The sequence below is a fragment of the Oncorhynchus masou genome, chromosome 31, assembly GCF_036934945.1.
Source record: "Oncorhynchus masou masou isolate Uvic2021 chromosome 31, UVic_Omas_1.1, whole genome shotgun sequence".
Classification (NCBI taxonomy): Eukaryota; Metazoa; Chordata; class Actinopteri; order Salmoniformes; family Salmonidae; genus Oncorhynchus; species Oncorhynchus masou.
The window spans coordinates 49,620,068-49,643,849 of record NC_088242.1 but is presented as its reverse complement, the minus strand read 5'-3'; the positions used below and the strand labels follow the sequence as shown (position 1 = coordinate 49,643,849).

The following is a 23,782-nucleotide window of genomic DNA, read 5'->3' as shown; positions in this document are numbered from 1 at the left end:
GCGTGGCCACGCACGCCTCCAACTCAATCATCAAGTTTGCGGACGACACAACAGTGGTAGGCTTGATTACCAACAACGACGAGACGGCCTACAGGGAGGAGGTGAGGGCCCTCGGAGTGTGGTGTCAGGAAAATAACCTCACACTCAACGTCAACAAAACTAAGGAGATGATTGTGGACTTCAGGAAACAGCAGAGGGAACACCCCCCTATCCACATCGATGGAACAGTAGTGGAGAGGTTAGTAAGTTTTAAGTTCCTCGGCATACACATCACAGACAAACTGAATTGGTCCACCCACACAGACAGCATTGTGAAGAAGGCGCAGCAACGCCTCTTCAACCTCAGGAGGCTGAAGAAATTCGGCTTGTCACCAAAAGCACTCACAAACTTCTACAGATGCACAATCGAGAGCATCCTGTCGGGCTATATCACCGCCTGGTGCGGCAACTGCTCCGCCCACAACCGTAAGGCTCTCCAGAGGGTAGTGAGGTCTGCACAACGCATCACCGGGGGCAAACTACCTGCCTTCCAGGACACCTACACCACCCGATGTCACAGGAAGGCCATAAAGATCATCAAGGACAACAACCACCCGAGCCACTGCCTGTTCACCCCGCTATCGTCCAGATGGCGAGGTCAGTACAGGTGCATCAAAGCTGGGACCGAGAGACTGAAAAACAGCTTCTATCTCAAGGCCATCAGACTGTTAAACAGCCACCACTAGCATTGAGTGGCTGCTGCCAACATACTGACTAAACTCCAGCCACTTTAATAATGGGAATTGATGGGAATTGATGTAAAATATATCACTAGCCACTTTAAACAATGCTACTGTCAGGATTTGGCCAGGGTTGTTCCGGTTTTTGGTCACTAGATGCCCCCATTGTGCTTTTTGACCTTTTGCTTTCCCTTGATCCCCATTATTATTTGCACCTGTGCCTCGTTTCCCCTGATTGTATTTAAACCCTTATTTTCCCTCAGTTCTTTGCTCTGTGTTTGTATGTTAGCACCCAGCCCTAGTATTCTGTGTACTCTTGTTGATCCCGGTGGACGCTCTTGTGGAATTCTGTTTTTTTGTTCTTGTTTATTTATTTTTGAGTATCTTTTGAGGCTTTTTATGCTTTACCTACCACCTTGTGGATTTACCTTTTTGTCTTGGAGGATTACCTTGTGTATTACCTTGTTCTTGTGGAATTCCTTTTGAGGTTGTGGAGTTACATGTTTTCCTGAAGGACTTCACTTTTTACTTTATTAAATACACCGTCTCAAGTACTGCTGTGTCTGCCTCATCTTCTGGGTTCTGCTGACTATTCGTGGCTCAGTTGGTTAAGTGACTGTTTCTCACTCCGGAGACCTGGGTTCGTAACCGGGTCCTGACAGCTACTTAATATAATGTTTACATACCCTACATTATTTATCTCATATGAATATATATATACTGTACTCGATACCATCTACTGCATCTTGCCTATGCCGCTCTGTACCATCACTCATTCATATATCTTGATGTACATATTATTTATCCCTTTACACTTACAGTGTCTTGCGAAAGTATTCGGCCCCCTTGAACTTTGCGACCTCTTGCCACATTTCAGGCTTCAAACATAAAGATATAAAACTGTATTTTTTTGTGAAGAATCAACAACAAGTGGGACACAATCATGAAGTGGAACAACATTTATTGGATATTTCAAACTTTTTTAACAAATCAAAAACTGAAAAATTGGGCGTGCAAAATTATTCAGCCCCTTTACTTTCAGTACAGCAAACTCTCTCCAGAAGTTCAGTGAGGATCTCTGAATGATCCAATGTTGACCTAAATGACTATAAATGCACCTGCACTGTGATAGTCTCAGAGGTCCGTTAAAAGCGCAGAGAGCATCATGAAGAACAAGGAACACACCAGGCAGGTCCGAGATACTGTTGTGAAGAAGTTTAAAGCCGGATTTGGATACAAAAAGATTTCCCAAGCTTTAAACATCCCAATGAGCACTGTGCAAGCGATAATATTGAAATGGAAGGAGTATCAGACCACTGCAAATCTACCAAGACCTGGCCGTCCCTCTAAACTTTCAGCTCATACAAGGAGAAGACTGATCAGAGATGCAGCCAAGAGGCCCATGATCACTCTGGATGAACTTCAGAGATCTACAGCTGAGGTGGGAGACTCTGTCCATAGGACAACAATCAGTCGTATATTGCCCAAATCTGGCCTTTATGGAAGAGTGGCAAGAAGAAAGCCATTTCATAAAGATATCCATAAAAAGTGTCGTTTAAAGTTTGCCACAAGCCACCTGGGAGATACACCAAACATGTGGAAGAAGGTGCTCTGGTCAGATGAAACCAAAATTGAACTTTTTGGCAACAATGCAAAATGTTATGTTTGGCGTAAAAGCAACACAGCTCATCACCCTGACCACACCATCACCACTGTCAAACATGGTGGTGGCAGCATCATGGTTTGGGCCTGCTTTTCTTCAGCAGGGACAGGGAAGATGGTTAAAATTGATGGGAAGATGGATGGAGCCAAATACAGGACCATTCTGGAAGAAAACCTGATGGAGTCTGCAAAAGACCTGAGACTGGGACGGAGATTTGTCTTCCAACAAGACAATGATCCAAAACATAAAGCAAAATCTACAATAGAATGGTTCAAACATAAACATATCCAGGTGTTAGAATGGCCAAGTCAAAGTCCAGACCTGAATCCAATCGAGAATCTGTGGAAAGAACTGAAAACTGCTGTTCACAAATGCTCTCCATCCAACCTCACTGAGCTCGAGCTGTTTTGCAAGGAGGAATGGGGAACAAAATTCAGTCTCTCGATGTGCAAAACTGATAGAGACATACCCCAAGCGACTTACAGCTGTAATCACAGCAAAAGGTGGCGCTACAAAGTATTAACTTAAGGGGGCTGAATAATTTTGCACGCCCAATTTTTCAGTTTTTGATTTGTTAAAAAAGTTTGAAATATCCAATAAATGTCGTTCCACTTCATGATTGTGTCCCACTTGTTGTTGATTCTTCACAAACAAATACAGTTTTATATCTTTATGTTTGAAGCCTGAAATGTGGCAAAAGGTCGCAAAGTTCAAGGGGGCCGAATACTTTTGCAAGGCACGGTAGTAGTTTTGGAATTGTTAGCTAGATTACTCGTTGGTTATTACTGCATTGTCGGAACTAGAAGCACAAGCATTTCGCTACACTCGCATTAACATCTGCTAACCATGTGTATGTGACGAATAAAATTTGATTTGATGATTTTACACCAGAGACTTACTGACATGTACAGTATATTTTTTATGTTTACACCTATCAGAGAGGAAAGCAATGGATGACCTGCAACTACTACAACACTGCAATTCACAGTCCTGGAAAGCGATGACAAAACTGATTTTGAGGGCACCGACTTGCCTGTGTTGTCTCCTGCCAAATCTCACCAGCCAGGCAGAACCATATGTACAATATACACTGGTCAAAAAAATAAAGGGAACACTTAAACAACACAATGTAACTCCAAGTCAATCACACTTCTGTGAAATCAAACTGTCCACTTAGGAAGCAACACTGATTGACAATAAATTTCACATGCTGTTGTGCAAATGCAATAGACAACAGGTGGAAATTATAGGCAATTAACAAGACACCCCCAATAAAGGAGTGGTTCTGCAGGTGGTGACCACAGACCACTTCTCAGTTACTATGCTTCCTGGCTGACGTTTTGGTCACTTTTGAATGCTGGCGGTGCTTTCATTCTAGTGGTAGCATGAGACGGAGTCTACAACCCACACAAGGCTCAGGTAGTGCAGCTCATCCAGGATGGTACATCAATGCGAGCTGTGGCAAGAAGGTTTGCTGTGTCTGTCAGCGTAGTGTCCAGAGCATGGAGACGCTACCAGGAGACAGGCCAGTACATCAGGCAACGTGGAGGAGGCTGTAGGAGGGCAACAACCCAGCAGCAGGAACGCTACCTCCGCCTTTGTGCAAAGAGGAGCAGGAGGAGCACTGCCAGAGCTCTGCAAAATGACCTCCAGCAGGCCACAAATGTGCATGTGTCTGCTCAAATGGTCAGAAACAGACTCCATGAGGGTGGTATGAGGGCCCAACATCCACAGGTGGGGGTTGTGTTTACAGCCCAACACTGTGCAGGACATTTGGCATTTGCCAGAGAACACCAAGATTGGCAAATTAACCATTGGCACAGCCCTCCATGTGCTTGCCAGAGGTAGCCTGACTGCCATTAGGTACCGAGATGAGACCCTCAGACCCCTTGTGAGACCATATGTTGGTGCGGTTGGCCCTGGGTTCCTCCTAATGCAAGACAATGCTAGACCTCATGTGGCTGGAGTGTGTCAGCAGTTCCTGCAAGAGGAAGGCATTGATGCTATGGACTGGCCGGCCCATTCCCCAGACCTGAATCCAATTGAGCACATCTGGGACATCATGTCTCCATCCAACAATGCCACGTTGCACCACAGACTGTTAAGGAGTTGGAGGATGCTTTAGTCCAGGTCTGGGAGGAGATCCCTCAGGAGACCATCATCAGGACCATGCCCAGGCGTTGTAGGGAGGTCATACAGGCACGTGGAGGCAACACGCACTACTGAGCCTCATTTTGACTTGTTTTAAGAACATTACATCAAAGTTGGATCAGCCTGTAGTGTGGTTTTCCACTTTAATTTTGAGTGTGACTCCAAATCCAGACCTACATGGGTTGATAAATTTGATTTCCATTGATACTTTTTGAGTGATTTTGTGGTCAGCACATTCAACTATGTAAAGAAAAAAGTATTTAATAAGAATATTTCATTCATTCAGATCTAGGATGTGTTATTTTAGTGTTCCCTTTATTTTTTTTAGCAGTGTATATCTACCTCAATTACCTCGTACCTCTGCACATCGACTTGGTACCCTGTGTACATAACCAAGTTATCGTTACTCATTGTGTATTTATTCCTCGTGTTATTATCTTTCTATTCTATTTTCCCCATGTTTTCTCTCTGCATTGTTTGAAAGGGCCCGTAAAAAAGAAGTTAGTCTACACCTGTTGGTTATGAAGCATTTGACAAATTGTTTTATTTCACACACACACACTGCCAGATCTCTCCATCCAGATGGAACTGAGCTGGCCCCTTTAACAAGGCTGCCCTCTCTGCTCAGCAGAAACTCCATCAGGAAAGTGTGCAGACTTTTGTTTGCTTGAGCTTTTCCCCACCTGAATAGCTGGCTCGACACAGGTCGGAGTGAATGTGTAAATTGTTGAGAGAGAGAAGTATGCTAGGCTATCCAGGGTGGAGGGACTTTATGGATTATCTCCCAGGGGTTCAAAGTAAGTTGGAGTAAAGAGAGGAAGGATATAGTGTGTGTGTGTGTGTGTGTGTGTGTGTGTGTGTGTGTGTGTGTGTGTGTGTGTGTGTGTGTGTGTGTGTGTGTGTGTGTGTGTGTGTGTGTGTGTGTGTGTGTGTGTGTGTGTGTGTGTGTGTGTGTGTGTGTGTGTAGTTGTTGTCCTACCTTATCAGGACTCCAGTGTCCTAACAATTCACCTAAATGTCCTGACAAGGTAGGGAACAAGAACAAGTATTTTCTGTGGTGAGAATGAACAGCGACCTAGTGGTAAGGAGATTGTGGTGTACAGACTTACTGCACATCAACATAGAGAGTGATGTTTTTTGTGCTCTATCTCACACACAGATGAACTGCTATTTTCCTACAAAGTTGGGATTTATAAGGAAAAGCATGTGCCCGATACTCTGCTTATACTGTAAAGCTTATCAAGAAAGACACAAATAGATGTTGTGCCAAATAGATAGAGATGAGACACCAGTAAGTCAAACTAGTGGGTATTATGTTAGAAAGATGCTAGGATTATATCACATTAGCTGAGTAAACACAACTCCATATCATCTCTATGCACACAAAAGAATGAGGGTTCCTCAAGGGTTCTTTGAGAAGGGTGATGCTTCTATGTGTGAACCATATTGACACAAAGAAACATTAGAGCATTTCAACGGCTCTTTGCAGTTCAAAAAAGGGTTCTTTCCTCTTCTAGTGATAATTAAAATGTAAGGGCAGTGGCTCATGGGCATATTCAGGGGCGTGTGTTACGCACAGCTCTTTTTTTTTGCAACTGTGAGTCAGAGAGCCATCCCAGTTGATCTAATCTGTTGCGTTATGCTGTTACATGTTACATATGACTATGGCCAGTGACAGTGTATTGTGAAAGACTCACATATGGCCTTGAGTCATTTGAGAATGTGTTCGACTAAATCAGTTAAAAAGTACAGAATATACTGGATGGAAGTAGTTTAGTGCCTTAAAAGAGCGGTTAAATATGTGTAGAAAAAATATACAAATCATTTTCTGATCTTTCTTAGATCTCTCAGATATAGGACAGACACTTCAAAGCAAACTTATTTTTTTGTTTATTTTTACTATCTGATTTTCCATGTATGAATCTGTTATTCATTGCATTTCTATGGACAAATGGCATTTCTATGGGCTAATGATGCTGCCACCGCCATGCTTCACCGTAGGGATGGTGCCAGGTTTCCTCCTGACGTGACACTTGGCATTCAGGCCAACGAGTTCCATCTTGGTTTCTTCAGACCAGAGAATCTTGTTTATCATGGTCTGAGAATCCTTTAAGTGCTGTTTGGCAAACTCCAAGCAGGCTGTCATGTGCCTTTTACTGAGGAGTTGCTCTACCATAAAGGCCTGATTGGTGGAGTGCTGCAGAGATGGTTGCCCTTCTAGAAGGTTCTCCCATCTCCACAGAGGAAATCTGGAGCTCTGTCAGAGGGAGGATTCTTGGTCACCTCTCTGACCAAGGCCCTTCTCCCCCGATTGCTCAGTTTGGCCGGGAAGCCAGCTCTAGGAAGAGTCTTATTGGTTTCAAACTTCTTCCATTAAAGAATGATGGAGGCCATTGTGTTCTTGGGGACATTCAATGCTGCAGAAATGTTTTGGTACCCTTCTCCAGATCTGTGCTTCGACACAATCCTGTCTCGGAGAATTCTAACAATTCCTTTGACCCCATTGCTTGGTTTTTGCTCTGACATGCACTCTCAACTGTGGGACCTTATATAGACAGGTGTGTGCCTTTCCAAATCATCTCCAATCAATTGAATTTACCACAGGTGGACTCCAAGTTGTAGAAACATCTCAAGGATGATCAATGGAAACAGGATGCACCCAAGCTCAATTTTGAGTCTGATGTTAAGTCTGAATGTTAATTAAGGTATTTCTGTTTTTTATTTTTAATACATTTGCAAAAAATAATTCAACCTGTTTTCACATTGTCATTATAGGGTATTGTGTGTGGATTGATGAGGATAATGTTTTATTTAATACATTTTAGAATAAGGCTGTAATGTAACAAAATGTGGAAAAAGACAAAGGGTCTGAATACTTATAATATCATCACCCCTTGAAGAGTATAGTCAGAACTACAAATGTCTAATTGTTGCATGCAAAACACTTGCACACATTTAGCTCTATCAGAGTTATACAGGAACTAACTGCATGATTTTCATGATCATTAAACATCAATTTATAATTTATTTTCAGATAAGCGACAGTAGCCTATCCATTTGGAATATGGCATGAAGCTAGCTAAACAAACAATATGTCATTTAGCTTTCGGAAGACTTTGACATTGGCAAGTCCTCATCCTGGTAAAGTTCAGTCAGACAACTGTCATTTGGTATTTGACATTTTATTAGGAACCCATTAGCTGTGGCAAAAGCAGGAGCTACTCTTCTTGGGGTCCACACAAAACATAAAACTTGACATAATACAGAGAGTTAATAAACAAGAACAGCTCACGTACAGAACTACAGAAATAAAAAAATAAAAAACAGCATAATTAGCTTACATATCAATACATACAAACAACATAACTAGATCAAATAGGGGAGAGGCGTTGTGCCATGAGATGTAGCTTTATCTGTTTTATGCAAACAGGCCTGCTGTTCACTTGAGCATTATCAGCTGGAAGGGAGTTCCGTGAAGTAATGGCTCTATATAATACTTTACACTTTCTTAAATTTCTTATGGATTTGGGGACTGTGAAAAGACCTCTGGTGGCATGGCTGGTGGGGTAAGTGTGTGTGTCAGAGCTGTGTGTGAATTGACTTCGTAAACCATTTGGAATTTTCAACAAATGAATGTTTCTTATAAGAGAAGAAATGATAAAGTCAGTCTCTCCTCAACTCTGATCCAAGAGAGACTGGCATGCGTAGTATTTATTTGATTTGACAGCTTTGGACCCTCTTGGCATCATTAAAAAAAAAGTTATTTAACTAGGTAAGTCAAAGTCTTCCGGCCTACCCTGGACAACTCTGGGCCAATTGTGCACCGACCTATGGGACTCCCAATCACAGCCAGATGTGATACAACCAGGGACTGTAGTGACTTCTCTTGCACTGAGATGCAGTGCCTTAGACCGCTGTGCTTCTCGGGAGCCCCACATAAAGCTTTCGACATAAAGGGGTTTCTGTGAGAATTACAGGAAGGGGGCGTTTAACCCCAATTTACCCCAAATTGAGATCCCTACTGAGATCCCCCGCCCCCCGCTAAAAAATAAAATATATTGTTTTTTTAATGTGTTTGTCACTGGCCCTGTCAGTGTCGATACTTACATGCTGGAAAGAAAAGCAACGCTGCTCTCGGATCAGCTTTCAACATTCAACTCTCACTTTAACATTACTCCACAATACTGACGACGGATCAGCTTTCAACATTCAAATCTCACTTGAACATTACTCCACAATACTGACGACGGATCAGCTTTCAACATTCAAATCTCACTTTAACATTACTCCACAATACTGACGACGGATCAGCTTTCAACATTCAAATCTCACTTTAACATTACTCCACAATACTGACGACGGATCAGCTTTCAACATTCAAATCTCACTTTAACATTACTCCACAATACTGACGACGGATCAGCTTTCAACATTCAAATCTCACTAACATTACTCCACAATACTGACGACGGATCAGCTTTCAACGTTCAAATCTCACTTTAACATTACCCCACAATACTGACGACGGATCAGCTTTCAACATTCAAATCTCACTTTAACATTACCCCACAATACTGACGACGGATCAGCTTTCAACATTCAAATCTCACTTTAACATTACTCCACAATACTGACGACGGATCAGCTTTCAACATTCAAATCTCACTTTAACATTACTCCACAATACTGACGACGGATCAGCTTTCAACATTCAAATCTCACTTTAACATTACTCCACAATACTGACGACGGATCGGCTTTCAACATTCAAATCTCACTTTAACATTACTCCACAATACTGACGACGGATTCAAATCTCACTTTAACATTACTCCACAATACTGACGACGGATCAGCTTTCAACATTCAAATCTCACTTTAACATTACTCCACAATACTGACGACGGATCAGCTTTCAACATTCAAATCTCACTTTAACATTACTCCACAATACTGACGACGGATCAGCTTTCAACATTCAAATCTCACTTTAACATTACTCCACAATACTGACGACGGATCAGCTTTCAACATTCAAATCTCACTTTAACATTACTCCATCTGACGGATCAGCTTTCAACATTCAAATCTCACTTTAACATTACTACTGACACAACATTCAAATCTCACTTTAACATTACTCCACAATACTGACGACGGATCAGCTTTCAACATTCAAATCTCACTTTAACATTACTCCACAATACTGACGACGGATCAGCTTTCAACATTCAAATCTCACTTTAACATTACCCCACAATACTGACGACGGATCAGCTTTCAACATTCAAATCTCACTTTAACATTACCCACAATACTGACGACGGATCAGCTTTCAACATTCAAATCTCACTTTAACATTACCCCACAATACTGACGACGGATCAGCTTTCAACATTCAAATCTCACTTTAACATTACTCCACAATACTAGAGAGATAATAAACATTACCCCACAATACTGCTCACATCTACTCGTAGACCTATATAACCCTGTTTCCATCCACAGTTTTTATGCAAGTAGTCATACCATATAAAAAAAAACACCACAGCTGTGATGGCAATAGGAAGTTTGGGACACATTTTATAAATGCCTACAGATCATTTGTTGGTGGAATCTTTTTGTGTCTGTAAAATGAATTATGGCGGTGGAAACTCCTTTATGCGCAAATATTGATATTGTTGCGACCTTAACCCAACACCTGGTGACCTCGTCAAAAGGTGTGGACTTCTTGGCATAACAATGAAGGTGTTGGTTTGACAGTCGCTGGACCGGGTTTGAGTCCCGGTCGGGGCTGTCCCCTGCAAAACAATAACCATTTTATCGAAGGTAACTTGGAGTCACGAGATGATACGGCTTGTGGTCCTCCCACTACGACTCAGGAAACCATACAGATTATTAGGCTACAGATAAAATAACACAATGAACTTCACAGGGTGGTGGAAGGACACGGTGAACTTGATGCTCCATTCCAATAAATATCAGCCACTTGCTGACAAATAAAAATATTATCTTCCACGATAATCTGGAAGGGTAGCCTAATGCTTAGAGAGTTGGACTAGTAACCAGAAGGATGCATGTTCAAACCCCCCGAGCTGACAAGGTACAAATCTGTTGTTCTGCCCCTGAACAGGCAGTTAACCCACTGTTCCTAGGCCGTCATTGAAAATAAGAATTTGTTCTTAACTGACTTGCCTGGTTAAAAGGAAAAAAAAATGTAGACTAGAGTGCAGGTGCCAAGACCAGAGTAGGCACATTTGCTATTTAACGCAACAGTTTTTGTGAGAAAACTAACCGAGGTAAAGTTGGTTTTATATTCATACATTCGAACATTCAACAGACATTCAACCGACATTCATCAGACATTCAACAGACATTTGCCAAAAGACATGTATTTATTTATTTGTTACAACATCCTTTGCATCTGGAACAGTGTGAATTCAAAACTGTTGATGAAACTGGGAAAGGAGACAGACTGTTCAAGTTTTTAAGTCCAGTTGGAGTTTATCACTGTCAGTACAAGCTTGGTGTTGGAATTATTAAAAAACAGTTTTGAAACTTTTCTGAGTTACATAAGACCATCACAGACTGTGCTGTCATTTTGCACATTCTAAAGTTCAAACAAACAGTAACAGAATACCTGAATACTTCTCTGCATGCTTTAGTGTCTAGCAAGCCAAGACCTCTGGACTTGGTGTATGTAGGATCAATTTATTTTTGTGAATAGGGTGGTGAACCTAATAAAGTGGCAACTGAATGTAGACATCACAAACAACTCCTTTTGAGCATTTGATGAATGGGTATAATGGTAAATCTGATTCCTAAGGTCCTCATAGGCTCACTTTGATATATAGAGTTGGAGGTAAAGAAAAAAATATGAAACTAGGACATTAAAATACTGCCAGAATTCTTTCATCCACATCCGTTCACTTAAAATATGTCTTTTAAAGTGTAAATACCCTTCTCAGACCACTATCTTTCTGGACGTTTTAAAAGTTTTGCAAATAGTTAATTTTTGCAAGGAATGTGAATTGAAAGGGATATGGTAATACCTATGTAGGTGACGTAGTTTCTACACTGTTATAATGGGTATAATTTGTCGTAGTTGCACACCTCCCTGCTGAATTGTGTAGAGCTGATTTGGGACAGTTTATGTATTTTTTCGGCATCTTTTGTAAAAAAACAAACACATTTTCACGAAGGCTTTGTGCTAGCAGTTTGAGAAAGAGAGCAAATAGCATAGGGACAGACTAGATGAATTCCTAGTCTTTAATGGTTTGTGGCAGTAGATTGCGGAGGGGTGCACATACAGTTTAGAGACAAATCATAATGTACAGTCGTGGCCAAAAGTTTTGAGAATGACACAAATATACATTTTCACAAAGTCTACTGCCTCAGTTTGTGTGATGGCAATTTGCATATACTCCAGAATGTTATGAAGAGTGATCAGATGAATTGCAATTAATTGCAAAGTCCCTCTTTGCCATGCAAATGTACTGAATCCCCCCAAAAACATTTCAGCCCTGTCACAAAAGTACCAGCTGACATTATGTTAGTGATTCTCTCGTTAACACAGGTGTGAGTGTTGACGAGGACAAGGCTGTTTTACCTAAGAACACAGCCATGAATAAAGAATGGTACCAACTTGTGGTCAATCCTCAAGAGGCGGGTGGACAAACAAAAACCCACAAATTCTAACAAACTCCAAGCATTGATTATCCATTGATTATGCAAGAATGGGCTGCCATCAGTCAGGATGTGGCCCAGAAAAAGAATGGTCAACACTGAAAATATTGACTCTTTGCATCAACTTCATGTAATTGTCAATAAAAGCCTTTGACACTTATAAAATGTTGGTAATTATACTTCAGTATTCCATAGTAACATCTGCCAAAAATATCTGAAGACACTGAAGCAGCAAACTTTGTGAAAATTAATATTTGTGTCATTCTCAAAACTTTTGGCCACGACTGTATACATTCAGCCCAAAAACCAAACATGTACCGTCTACTTCTTATTTCAGTTCTTTTTTTTGTTATCCACCTTCTGGTATCTTTTAATTCCCATGCTAATATACACACACACACACCAGACACTAGTAACCGGAAGGTTGCAAGTTCAAATCTCCGAGCTGACAAGTTACAAATCTGTCGTTCTGCCCCTGAACAGGCAGTTAACCTACTGTTCCTAGGCCGTCATTGAAAATAAGAATTCTTAACTGACTTGCCTAGTTAAATAAAGGTAAAAAATAATAATAATAATATATATATATACAGTATATAGGTATGTTAAGGTTCACTCTTAGTTTTCCTTATCTCCACTGTTAAGTCTCAAGAGCACATTCCTGGTCATCCCTACTGCCTCTGATTTGACAGACTAAAAAAATGTAAACAATGAAAATGGTGCCGTCTGGTTAGCTTAAAACATAAAGAATGTGAAGTGATTTTTACTTTTGAGACTTAAGTATATTTGAGCAATTGCATTTACTTTTGATACTTGAGTACATTTAAAACCAAATACTTGTAGACTTTTACTCAAGTAGTAAAATTACTGGGTGACTTTTACTAGAGTCATTTTCTATTAAGGTATCTTTACTTTTACTCAAGCATAACAATTGGGTACTTTTTCCACCACTGGTCGTTAGATGCTTCTTTGCTCTTCAACGTCACTTTTATTCACAGAAGACCTCGTCGGACTGTTACCGCAAATAACTTCACTTCAGAATGAAGTTGACCAAAAATACAAATTGTTACCAACAAGTAAATAATACAAAGACGCTTCCAATGAAAACCCACGACTGCATTTTAAAACCCAGATGACTGCATCTAAAGTTCAATGTGTTTCCATCGCATTTTCAACTCCCCCGATGGCTTTCTACCGAGGTAAAGTTGGTTTTATATTCACCCATTCGGACATTTAACAGACGTTCAACAGACGTTCGCCAAAAGCCATTTAAAAATGTAAAAATCAATTACTTTTGTCCGTTTGTCACAGGATCATCAAACTATATATGATTTATTCTATAAAATGTCTAGCATACTTTTACAACCTTTGTTTTGAGGGGGAAAAAAATGCAGTTTTTTTTATAGAGGGCATGTAGTCTAGGTGCTAACGAGTCTGTTATACCCTATTAGAAGGGGCCTGGCAGAAAATTCTACATCTTCAGTCATATTAAATTAGATTACAGGAAAAAACTACGGGATGAAGGGGTCAGGCCTGACTAACAAAGAAGACAGGTGGATGGATCAAGAGGACCAAGATAACCAAGAGGATCAACATGGACATTCCACAGGGGATGGCCAGGAATGTTCTCTTAAGACGTGCAAAAGTTTGGGCTCACTTGAAATGTCCTTGTTTTTGAAAGAAAAGCATGAAAATAACATCAAATTGATCAGAAATACAGTGTAGACATTGTTAATGTTGTAAATAACTATTGCAGCTGGAAACAGCAGATTCTTTAATGGAATATCTACATAGGTGTACAGAGGCTCATTATCAGCAACCATCACTCCTGTGTTCTGATGACATGCTGTGTTAGCTAATCCAAGTTTATCATTTTAAAAGGCTAATTGATCATTAGAAAAGCCTTTTGCAATTATGTTAGCACAGCTGAAAACAGTTGTTCTGATTAAAGAAGCAATAAAACTGTCCTTCTTTAGATTAGTTGAGTATCTGGAGCATCAGCATTTGTGGGTTTGATAACAGGCTCAAAATGGCCAGAAACAAAGAACTTTGTTCTGAAACTCGTCAGTCTATTCTTGTTCTGAGAAATTAAGGCTATTCCATGTAACAAATTGCCAAGAAACTGAAGAGCAAATTGGCGCTACCCAGAATAGAAAGAAGAGTGGGAGGCCCGGTGCACAACTGAGCAAGAGGGATGCTTCGGGATGCTGGCCTTCTAGGCAGAGTTGCAAAAGAAAAAGCCATATCTTAGACAGGCCAATAAAAAGAAAAGATTAACATGGGCAAAAGAACACAGACACTGGACAGAGGAACTCTGCCTAGAAGGCCAGCATCCTGGAGTCTCCTTTTCACTGTTGACGTTGAGACTGGTGTTTTGTGGGTACTATTTAATGAAGCTGCCAGTTGAGGATTTGTGAGGCGTCTGTTTCTCAAACAATACTTTTTTTTTTAAACAGTTCGGTCATTTTAATGAAGTTTCTAACAATGAACTGGCGATCATAGCGAAGTGGGTGGCGCTATTTCCCCTGGTGATCGGGGTTGAAATTCTTCTGTCTGAAAAAATACGTTCGATGACACGGCTGCGTTGGCACCGTGAGCAAGCAGTAGTCAGGCAGGCGCACACAGCTGAGCTCGCACCCCTCAACACCGATCCATCGTCATCATCGGTTTCTCACGCTGGTATGTTCTCCAACCGAAAAGGGAACAGTTCACTCGCTACTGCCCCCCCCCCGCCACAAAGGTTCTAACTTCGAGTCCTCGATAGCCATGGCGTGAGCAACATCCTCGCGGATTTAGGTGACATTATTGGAGATAAAAAACTACTACACCGAGACAACAAAGCATTCCTCATTTTACATCGGTTGGAAAGACGGCATCCGGCATGAAAAGAAGCTCCGGGGACGGGGACACCGGTCGGAACAACGCAAATCGTTTCTGGTGAGCGCTATGGTAACATTTGTCTGATGGGTCCTTACGAAATTGCAGCAAAAGCCTACCGTGCAAGTGGCTTGATGATAGCAACGAGTTGTTGCGACCACAACAAGACACATTCCACCCCGCGTTGTCACAAAATGGGGTAACAATGTTGCAATGTTTATTTCACAGCGCTCCCCTGTGTGTGTGTAATGTGTGTGTGTGTGTGTGTGTGTGTGCGCGCGCGCATGCATGTGTGTGTGAATAGCTTTCTATTGTGGTGGACAGGCTGTTTATATTCAAATTGGCGTTGTCCCGTCCTGCCTATTAGGCTGTGGAAGGTAAACTGGATACTCTTCACATAAAATAATTAAACATTTAAAAGGTACACAGACAGGAGCTAAGCCACTGCTGTCATGTTTTAAAAATATATGGGATAGGTAAGCGTGCGCTATTTGGAAGTGCTGAATTCGCAGAAATACTGTATGTTGTCGTTTAATGAGGAAAGCACAGGGTTTAAGAGGAACTAAACAAAATTATTAATTGAAAATAATATTTTTGGCAAAAACAACCACCAAAAACACCACGTTGTCCCTACAAGTGATTGTACGCTACAGTATGCAGGCATGACAGGTATGATTGTATCGACTTGGCCTTTATTCCCTATTGTAAAGTGATACCCCAAATTCATTTACTGACCTACATTTCAAATCCATCTACATGTTTGTGTTTTCCAAAACATTTATAGAACAAAGTAATCTCTGCTGTAAACCAGGCTTGGAATTTTTTTTTGTGGGGGGGTCATTTTTGAATGAAATAGTATTACATTTGACCCATAGGATTTACTAGTTAAAACATCACAGGAAGCTATCGCAGTGGTATTCAATGGATTGCAACAAGTATCCATGTATTTATTCCTTGTGTTATTATTGTAATATTTATTGTTGGGAAGGGCCTGTAAATAAGTTTTTGAAATAGTGGGGATTCATTACACTTGAAAACCTTTGAATTATACTTGTGTGGAGATGGATACATGGGCAATACATTATTGGCATGATGGAGCCTTGCCATGTGGCAGACAGAACCCTGTAGAGCACGTTTACAGTAGACTGCAGGAACGTGTCTGTGGGTTCAAGGGTGACGCAAGGGGTAGTCAGTTGTTTTCATGGCATTCCTTCCTTTTGGTGGGATTCCTCTTCCTTTAATGGTTACTGTTTGACTGGGCTTCACTTGTTATAAGACCCTCTGTGTGTGTGTGTGTGTGTGGGGGGGGGGGGGGGGGGGGGTGTTGGCAGGATGTCCTGAAGGAAGACGTCATTGTTCTGAATGCAAGCTCACTCACCCCGAGGAACAGTACACACAGGAACAGACTGCTGACCCAGAGCAGCCACTAGCTCCAAGTTTAGTTTAGTCTGGAGCTGATCATTATAGTGTTATTGATTACCGGCATTGTAGAGTTGTAATAACCAATGTGTATCTAGTTGTAGTCCTTCTCAGTGGTTGGTTGTAGTTTCTCTCATGTCAGCCTGTGATTCAAACGTTAACTCATGTTTAGATCAGATTGATGGGCTCTTTCTTCTTTTTGGTTCAGTAATGTCAAGGTTTTGTGTGTAAATACCCCTGTGTGTTACATGGTGTCCCACTAAGGTTGTAAGGAGATGGTTGCCACCAAGGTGGAGTTGAGTCTTTCCTGTGTGTGTGTGTGTGTGTGTGTGTGTGTGTGTGTGTGTGTGTGTGACGTTGTTGTATTACCTTGGTGAAGACCTTTTGAGATGGTGGTGGTATTGTAAGGCAGGGTAGCGTGACCTTCTGTGAAACAGCTGTAGCCACGCAGCACTGATCCCCACAGGGTAGGGTAGGATATATCAGATTGTGCTCTCTGAGGGGGTGTGTGTGGTTGGGTGTGTTTGCGGATGGCTTGTGAGGGTGTGTAGCTGCACATGTGCGTGGGTGCGCAGTTGCCCGAGACTGTCTCCGCCACTCCCCCGGGACTGCAGTGCAGAAGAAATATTAGCCCACTGAGAGATGTGCGAGATGGAACTTACCCTAGAACTTTCTAGAGCAGTGGTCACCAACTTGTTGATCTCCAAGGCATTCCTACACGATTGCCAAACATTTCTGTACAAAACCCAGTTGATAAAGCCTTGTATTGGTAGGTGCTCCCGATTAGTTGCCCTGCTCGCCGGGTAGGCGAACTGTTGCCATTTGAACCATTTCATGTGTCTGAAGGTACACACTCTGCCTTCCCGGCGGGCCCGGAGAACAAATCAAGTGCACTATAGGCCTTCCGCTGGCCACTCGGTTGTCTCAGAGGACCGTGTCTGCAGTAAATGTAGCAGGCATAAAAGAAAGCTACAGCAAAGTTGTTACTGTGAGATTTCTAAAATGTTTAAAACCATGACTAGGAGTGAGACTGTCAACGGATACAGCAAAGAGCTGCTGTTTTAATGAGTGAGTTCAGGTTTAAGTTCTTACTCAGCGCTGTCAACACTTTGTATTCAACACTTTTATAAGCCATAAAATGCACATTCTTCCTATTTCCACTCAGCGCTGCAACAAGCACTGCAGCAGTAATGAATGAGGAGGAAAATGTATCTATAAGGTTGTGTTGTTATTATTAGTGGCTTGGGTCTTTTTTAATATCAAGGAATATTAAACTTTCTCTGTTCATAGGAGTAACAACATGAATTTGTGAATGAGGCACAAATAATGTGGTGCAACTTGAGTTACGCAATCAGCTGGAAGACCATTTTTGGTTAGTGTCAGTGGAGGAAAGAGAGAGTGGAGGGATGTTGAGAAGCGGACCCTCAGTCTGCTGTTCTCTCCATCTGCTGAGACTGACCATCAGATGCAGGCACCATCAGCCCAGTAAATAGAAATCTAATTATTTAAATGTATGCTCACTTAGCTGTGGCCCACAAGTAAATCAACAACAGATCTATTACCAGTGTGATCATATAGCCTACCTCAAATTTTGAAATATATAATTTAAAAAAATGGCCCGAACAACCATGCATTGGCAGGGCAATTCAAGCAAAGCCAATATGCGGTGATCATATATTGGGCCTATAGCTTACTGCACAAACGTCATTGCTACAGTACGGTTTTTAATTGGTTAATGTTGCATAGGCTTACGTTTTTTAAGTAATGTAAAAATCCAAATCTGAGCGGTAGATCTCGGCTTGCATTTTGACTCAAAGTGATGTTGACCCAGAAAAGGTTGGTGACAACTGTTTGAGTTTTCCCTATTAACACTATCAACGTTTCCTTTACTTCGGTAATTGTGATCGAATCAGTGCAATATTAGGCACTTTCAATGCAACATACCGAAACAAAACAAACTATGCAAGAGATGTTGTAGGCAGAACGCATAGTAGAATTTAAGATGGACTTAAAATGACGCCGGAGCAGAAGGCAGACGTTTTATGTGCCCCCAACCGATTGTATTTTTTTGTTTGTTCATCTGCGTTGTTTGTAACTTTATTTTTTTTAACTCATTTTGTACATAATGTTGCCGCTACCGTCTCTTAGATGACCGAAAATAACTTCTAGACGTCAGGACTGCGATTATTTACCATGGACGAGCAGAGTCCTTTTTCTTCTTTCACGACTCTAACGAGGCAGAGGCGATATGGCTCCCTCGGGAACAGGCCTCGACCCCCGTGATCTGCGTGAAGAGGAGGCTGATAAAGAGAGGCCGGAGAGCGGCCGGCCTTTTGAGAATTCGTAGGCGATCGCATAAACCCCCACTTCCCTCAATTCTGCAAGCAAACATGCAATCTTTGGACAATGAAATGGACGAGTTACGGGGAAGATTAAACAAGATTAAACAATATCAACATACAGCTGGCTTGTTATACGATGTACCGGCAGGATAGAACAGCGGCGTCTGGTAAGACAAGGGGCAGCAGACTATGTATTTTTGTAAATAACAGCTGGTGCACTATAGCTCGAGACTTACTTGGATATTTCTCACCTGAGGTTGTGTATATTATCATAAGCTGTAAACCACACTACCTACCGAGAAGAGTTCTCATCTGTTTTCTTCTAAGCTGTTTACATATCACCTCAGAGGTTGGCACTAAGATAGCATTGAATGAGCTGTATTCCTCTATAAGCAAACAAGAAAACGCTCACCGAGAGGCGGTGCTCCTAGTAGCTGGGGACTTTAATGCAACGAAACTTAAATCAGTTTTACCAAATTTCTATCAGCATGTTAAATGTGCAACCAGACAGAAAATATTTCTGGACCACCTATACTCCACACACAGAGAAGCATACAAAGCTCTTCCTCGCCCTCCATTTGGCAAATCTGACCAAAATTCTATCCTCCTGATTCCAGCTCACAAGCAAATATTAAAGCAGGAAGCACCAGTGACTAGATCAATAAAAAAGTGGTCAGATGAAGCAGATGCTAAGCTACAAGACTGTTTGCTAGCACAGACTGGAATATGTTCTGGGATTCCTCCTATGGCATTGAGGAGCACACCACATCAGTCAATGGCTTTATCAATAACTGCATCGACGACATCGTCCCCACAGTGACCTTACGTACATACCCCAACCAGAAGCCATGGATTACAGGCAGCATCCGCACTGAGCTAAAGGCTAGAGCCTCCGCTTTCAAGGAGCAGGACTCTAACCTGGAAGCTTATAAGAAATCCTGCTATGCCCTCAGACAAACAATCAAACAGGAAAAGCGTCAATACTGGACTAAGATCGAATCATACTACACCAGCTCTGACGCTCGTCAAATGTGGCAGGGCTTGCAAACCATTAGACTACAAAGGGAAGCACAGCCGAGAGCTGCCCAGTGACACGAGCCTACCAGACGAGCTAAACTACTTCTATGCTCGCTTTGAGGCAAATAACACTGAAACATGCATGAGAGCACCAGCTGTACCGGAAGACTGTTCAACTGATCACTCTCACCGCAGCCGATGTGAGTAAGAAATTTAGACAGATCAACATTCACAAGGCCGCAGAGCCAGGTGGATTACCAGGATGTGTACTGTGAGCATGCGCTGACCAACTAGCAAGTGTCTTCACTGACATTTTCAACCTCTCCCTGTCCGAGTCTGTAATACCAACATGTTTTATTAAGCAGATCACCATAGTGCCTGTGCCCAAGAACACTAAGGTAACCTGCCCAAATGACTACCGACCCAAAGCACTCACGTCTGTAGCCATGAAGTGCTTTGAAAGGCTGGTCATGGCTCACATTAACACCATTATCCCAGAAACCCTAGACCCACTCCAATTTGCATACCGCCCCAACAGATCCACAGATGATGCAATCTCTATTGCACTCCACACTGCCCTTACCCACCTGGACAAAAGGAACAGCTATGTGAGAATGCTATTCATTGACTACAGCTCAGCGTTCAATGTCATAGTGCCCTCAAAGCTCGTCAAAAAGCTAAGGACCCTGGGAGTAAACACCTCCCTCTGCAACTGGATCCTGGACTTCCTGACGGGCTGCCCCCAGGTGTTAAGGGTAGGTAACAGGACATCTGCCATGCTACCCTACAGAGGGTAGTGCGAACGGTCCAGTACATCACTTGTGCCAAGCTTCCTGCCATCCAGGACCTCTATACCAGGTGGTGTCAGAGGAGGGCCCTAAAAATTGTCAAGACTCCAGCCACCCTAGTCATAGACTGTTCTCTCTGCTACCAAGTCTAGGTCTAAGAGGCTTCTACGACTAAGTGATAAGACTCCAGAACATCGAGTCAAATTGCTACCCAGACTATTTGCATTGACCCCCTCCCTCCCCTCTCCACACCACTGCCACTCTCTGTTGTCATCTATGTATGGCCACTGATAACTCTACCTACATGTACATGCTAACTCAAATGGCTGGTGCCCCTGAACATAGACTCTGTACCGGTACCCGCCCCTGTATATATTGTTATTTTCTGCTGTTGTTCTTTAATTACTTGTTAGTTTTATCTCTTATTCTTATCCATATTTTTTTGAAACTGCACTGTTGTTTAGGGGCTCGTAAGTAAGCATTTCACTGTAAGGTGAAATATTTTGTGTTGTATTTGGCTCATGTGACAGGTAAAAATTAGGTTTGATTCTATTGCATTGCCATTCACTCAGCTCATGCTCTACACAGCCCGTACTCTACACAGCCAGTACTTTATGTCACCGGTCTGTATAACCAGTCAGAACTGCTGTATGAAATATCACATTTAAACAAGTATTCAGGCCCTTCACTCAGTACTTTGTTGAAGCACTTTTTGCAGTGATTACAGCCTCGAGGCTTCTTGGATATGACGCTACAAGTTTGGCACACCTGTATATTGGGAGTCTCTCCCATTCTTCTCTGCAGATCCTCAAGCTCTGTCAGTTTGGATGGGGAGCGTTGCCGCAAAGCTATTTTCAGGTCTCTCCAGAGATGTTCGATCAGGTTTAAGTCCGGTCTTTGGCTGGACCACTCAAGGATATTCAGAGACTTTTCCCGAAGCCCTCCGATGCCAAATCTTTTTAGTTTCCTGAGGGGGAATAGGCTTTGCCGTGCCCTCTTCACGACTATCTTGGTGTGTTTGGACCATTCTAGTTTGTTGTTGATGAGGACACCAAGGAACTTGAAGTTCTCAACCTGCTCCACTACAGCCCCGCCAATGAGAATGGGGGCGTGCTCGATCCTCCTTTTCCTGTAGTCCACAATCATCTCCTTAGTCTCGGTTATGTTGCGGGATATGTTGTTATTCTGGTACCACCCGGCCAGGTCTCTGACCTTCTCCCTATAGGCTGTCTCGTCGTTGTCGGTGATCAGGCCTAGCACTGCTGTGTCGTCTACAAACTTAATGAGGGTGTTGGAGTTGTGACTAGCCATGCAGTCGTAGGTGAACAGGGAGTACAGGAGGGGACTGAGTACGCACCCCTGGGGAGCTCCAGTGTTGAGGATCAGCATGGCAGATGTGTTGCTAACTACCCTCACCACCTGGGGTGCGGCCCGTCAGGAAGTCCAGGATCCAGGTGCAGAGGGAGAGCGTGATCACACAGTCGTCCGGAACAGCTGATGTTCTCATGCATGCCTCAGTGTTGCTTGCCTCGAAGTGAGCATAGAAGTGATTTAGCTCGTCTGGTAGGCTCGTGTCACTGGGCAGCTGTACTTCCCTTTGTGGTCTGTCATAGTTTGCAAGGCCTGCCACATAAGATGAGCGTTGGAGCAGGTGTAGTATGATTCATTTTTTGCCCTTTATTGACTCTTTTCCTGTTTGATGGTTCGTCGCAGGGCATAGCAGTATTTCTTGTAAGCTTCCGGGTTAGAGTCCCGCACCTTGAAAGCTGCAGCTCTGCCTTTTAGCTCAGTGTGAATGTTGCCTGTAATCCATGGCTTCGAGTTTGGGTATGTACGTACAGTCACTGTGGGGACGACGTCCTCGATGCGCTTATTGATAAAGCCAGTGACTGATGTGGTGTACTCCTCAATGCCATCGGAAGAATACCGGAGCATGTTCCAGTCTGATCGCAAACAGTCCTGTAGTTTAGCATCTGCTTCATCTGACCACTTTTTCATAGGCCGTGTCACTGGTGCTTCCTGCTTTAATTTTTGCTTGAAAGCAGGAATCAGGAGAATAGAGTTGTGGTCGGATTTTCCAAATGGAGGGAGAGGAAGAGCTTTGTACTCGTCTCTGTGTGTGGAGTAAAGGTAGTCTAGAATTTCTTTCCCCTCTGGTTGCACATTTAACATGTTGATGGAAATTTGGTAGAACTGATTTAAGTTTCCCTGCATTAAAGTCTCTGGCCACTGGGAGTGCCGCCTCTGGGTGAGTAGTTTCCTGTTTGCTTATTTCCTTATTCAGAGTACATGCTGACTGAGTGCGGTCTTAGTGCCAGCATCTGTCTGTGGTGGTAAATAAACAGCCACGAAAAGTATAGCTGAAAACCCTCTAGGCAGGTACTGTGGCCTGCAATTTATCACAATATACTCTACTTCAGGCGAGCAAAATCTAGAGACTTCCTTAGATTTCGTGCACCAGCTGTTGTTTACAAATATGCACAGACCTCCCCCTCATCTTACCGGAGTGTGCTGTTCTATCTTGCCGGTGCAGCCTATATCCCGCTAGCTGAATATCCATGTCGTCATTCAGCCACGATTCCGTGAAACATAGGATATTACAGTTTTTGATGTCCCGTTGGTAGGATAGTCGTGATCGTACCTCGTCTAGTTTATTGTCCAATGATTGCACGTTGGCGAGTAGTATTGATGGTAAAGGCAGCTTTCCCACTCACCTTTTCCGGGTCCTGACCAGGCATCCGGCTCTTTGTCCTATGTACCTGCGTCGCTTCCTCTTGCAAATAACAGGGTTTTGAGAATGACCCCCCGATTTGTTCAGTTTGGACAGGAGGCAAGCTCTGTGGGACCTTAATATAGATAGATGTGTATCTTTCCAAATCATGTCCAATCAATTGAATTGATCACAGGTGGACTCCAATCAAATTGTAGAAACGTCTCAAGGATGAACAAATGAAACAGGATGCACCTGAGCTCAATTTCAAATTTAATAGCAAAGGGTCTGAATTCTTATGTAATAAGGTATTTCTGGTTTAAAAAAATATATAAATTAGCAAACATTTCTAAGAACCTGTTTTTTGCTTTATCGTTATAGGGTATTGTGTGTAGATTCATGAGAAAAAAAAT

The 23,782-nt window shown here is 42.4% G+C and overlaps 1 protein-coding gene across 2 annotated transcripts in view; it reads left to right on the top strand.

The window, feature by feature from the left end:
- The first annotated feature begins 14,796 nt into the window (after positions 1–14,796).
- The window catches only part of LOC135524062 (cyclin-dependent kinase 17-like), a 44,936-nt gene continuing 35,950 nt past the window's right edge, over positions 14,797–23,782 (top strand). For both annotated transcript variants that reach the window (XM_064951213.1, XM_064951212.1), the window contains exon 1: positions 14,797–15,153. Coding sequence is in view for 1 of the 2 variants with exons in the window: in XM_064951212.1 (XP_064807284.1) it covers positions 15,098–15,153 (56 nt within the window). In the remaining variant the exon portion in view is untranslated. The remainder of the gene's footprint in view (positions 15,154–23,782) is intronic.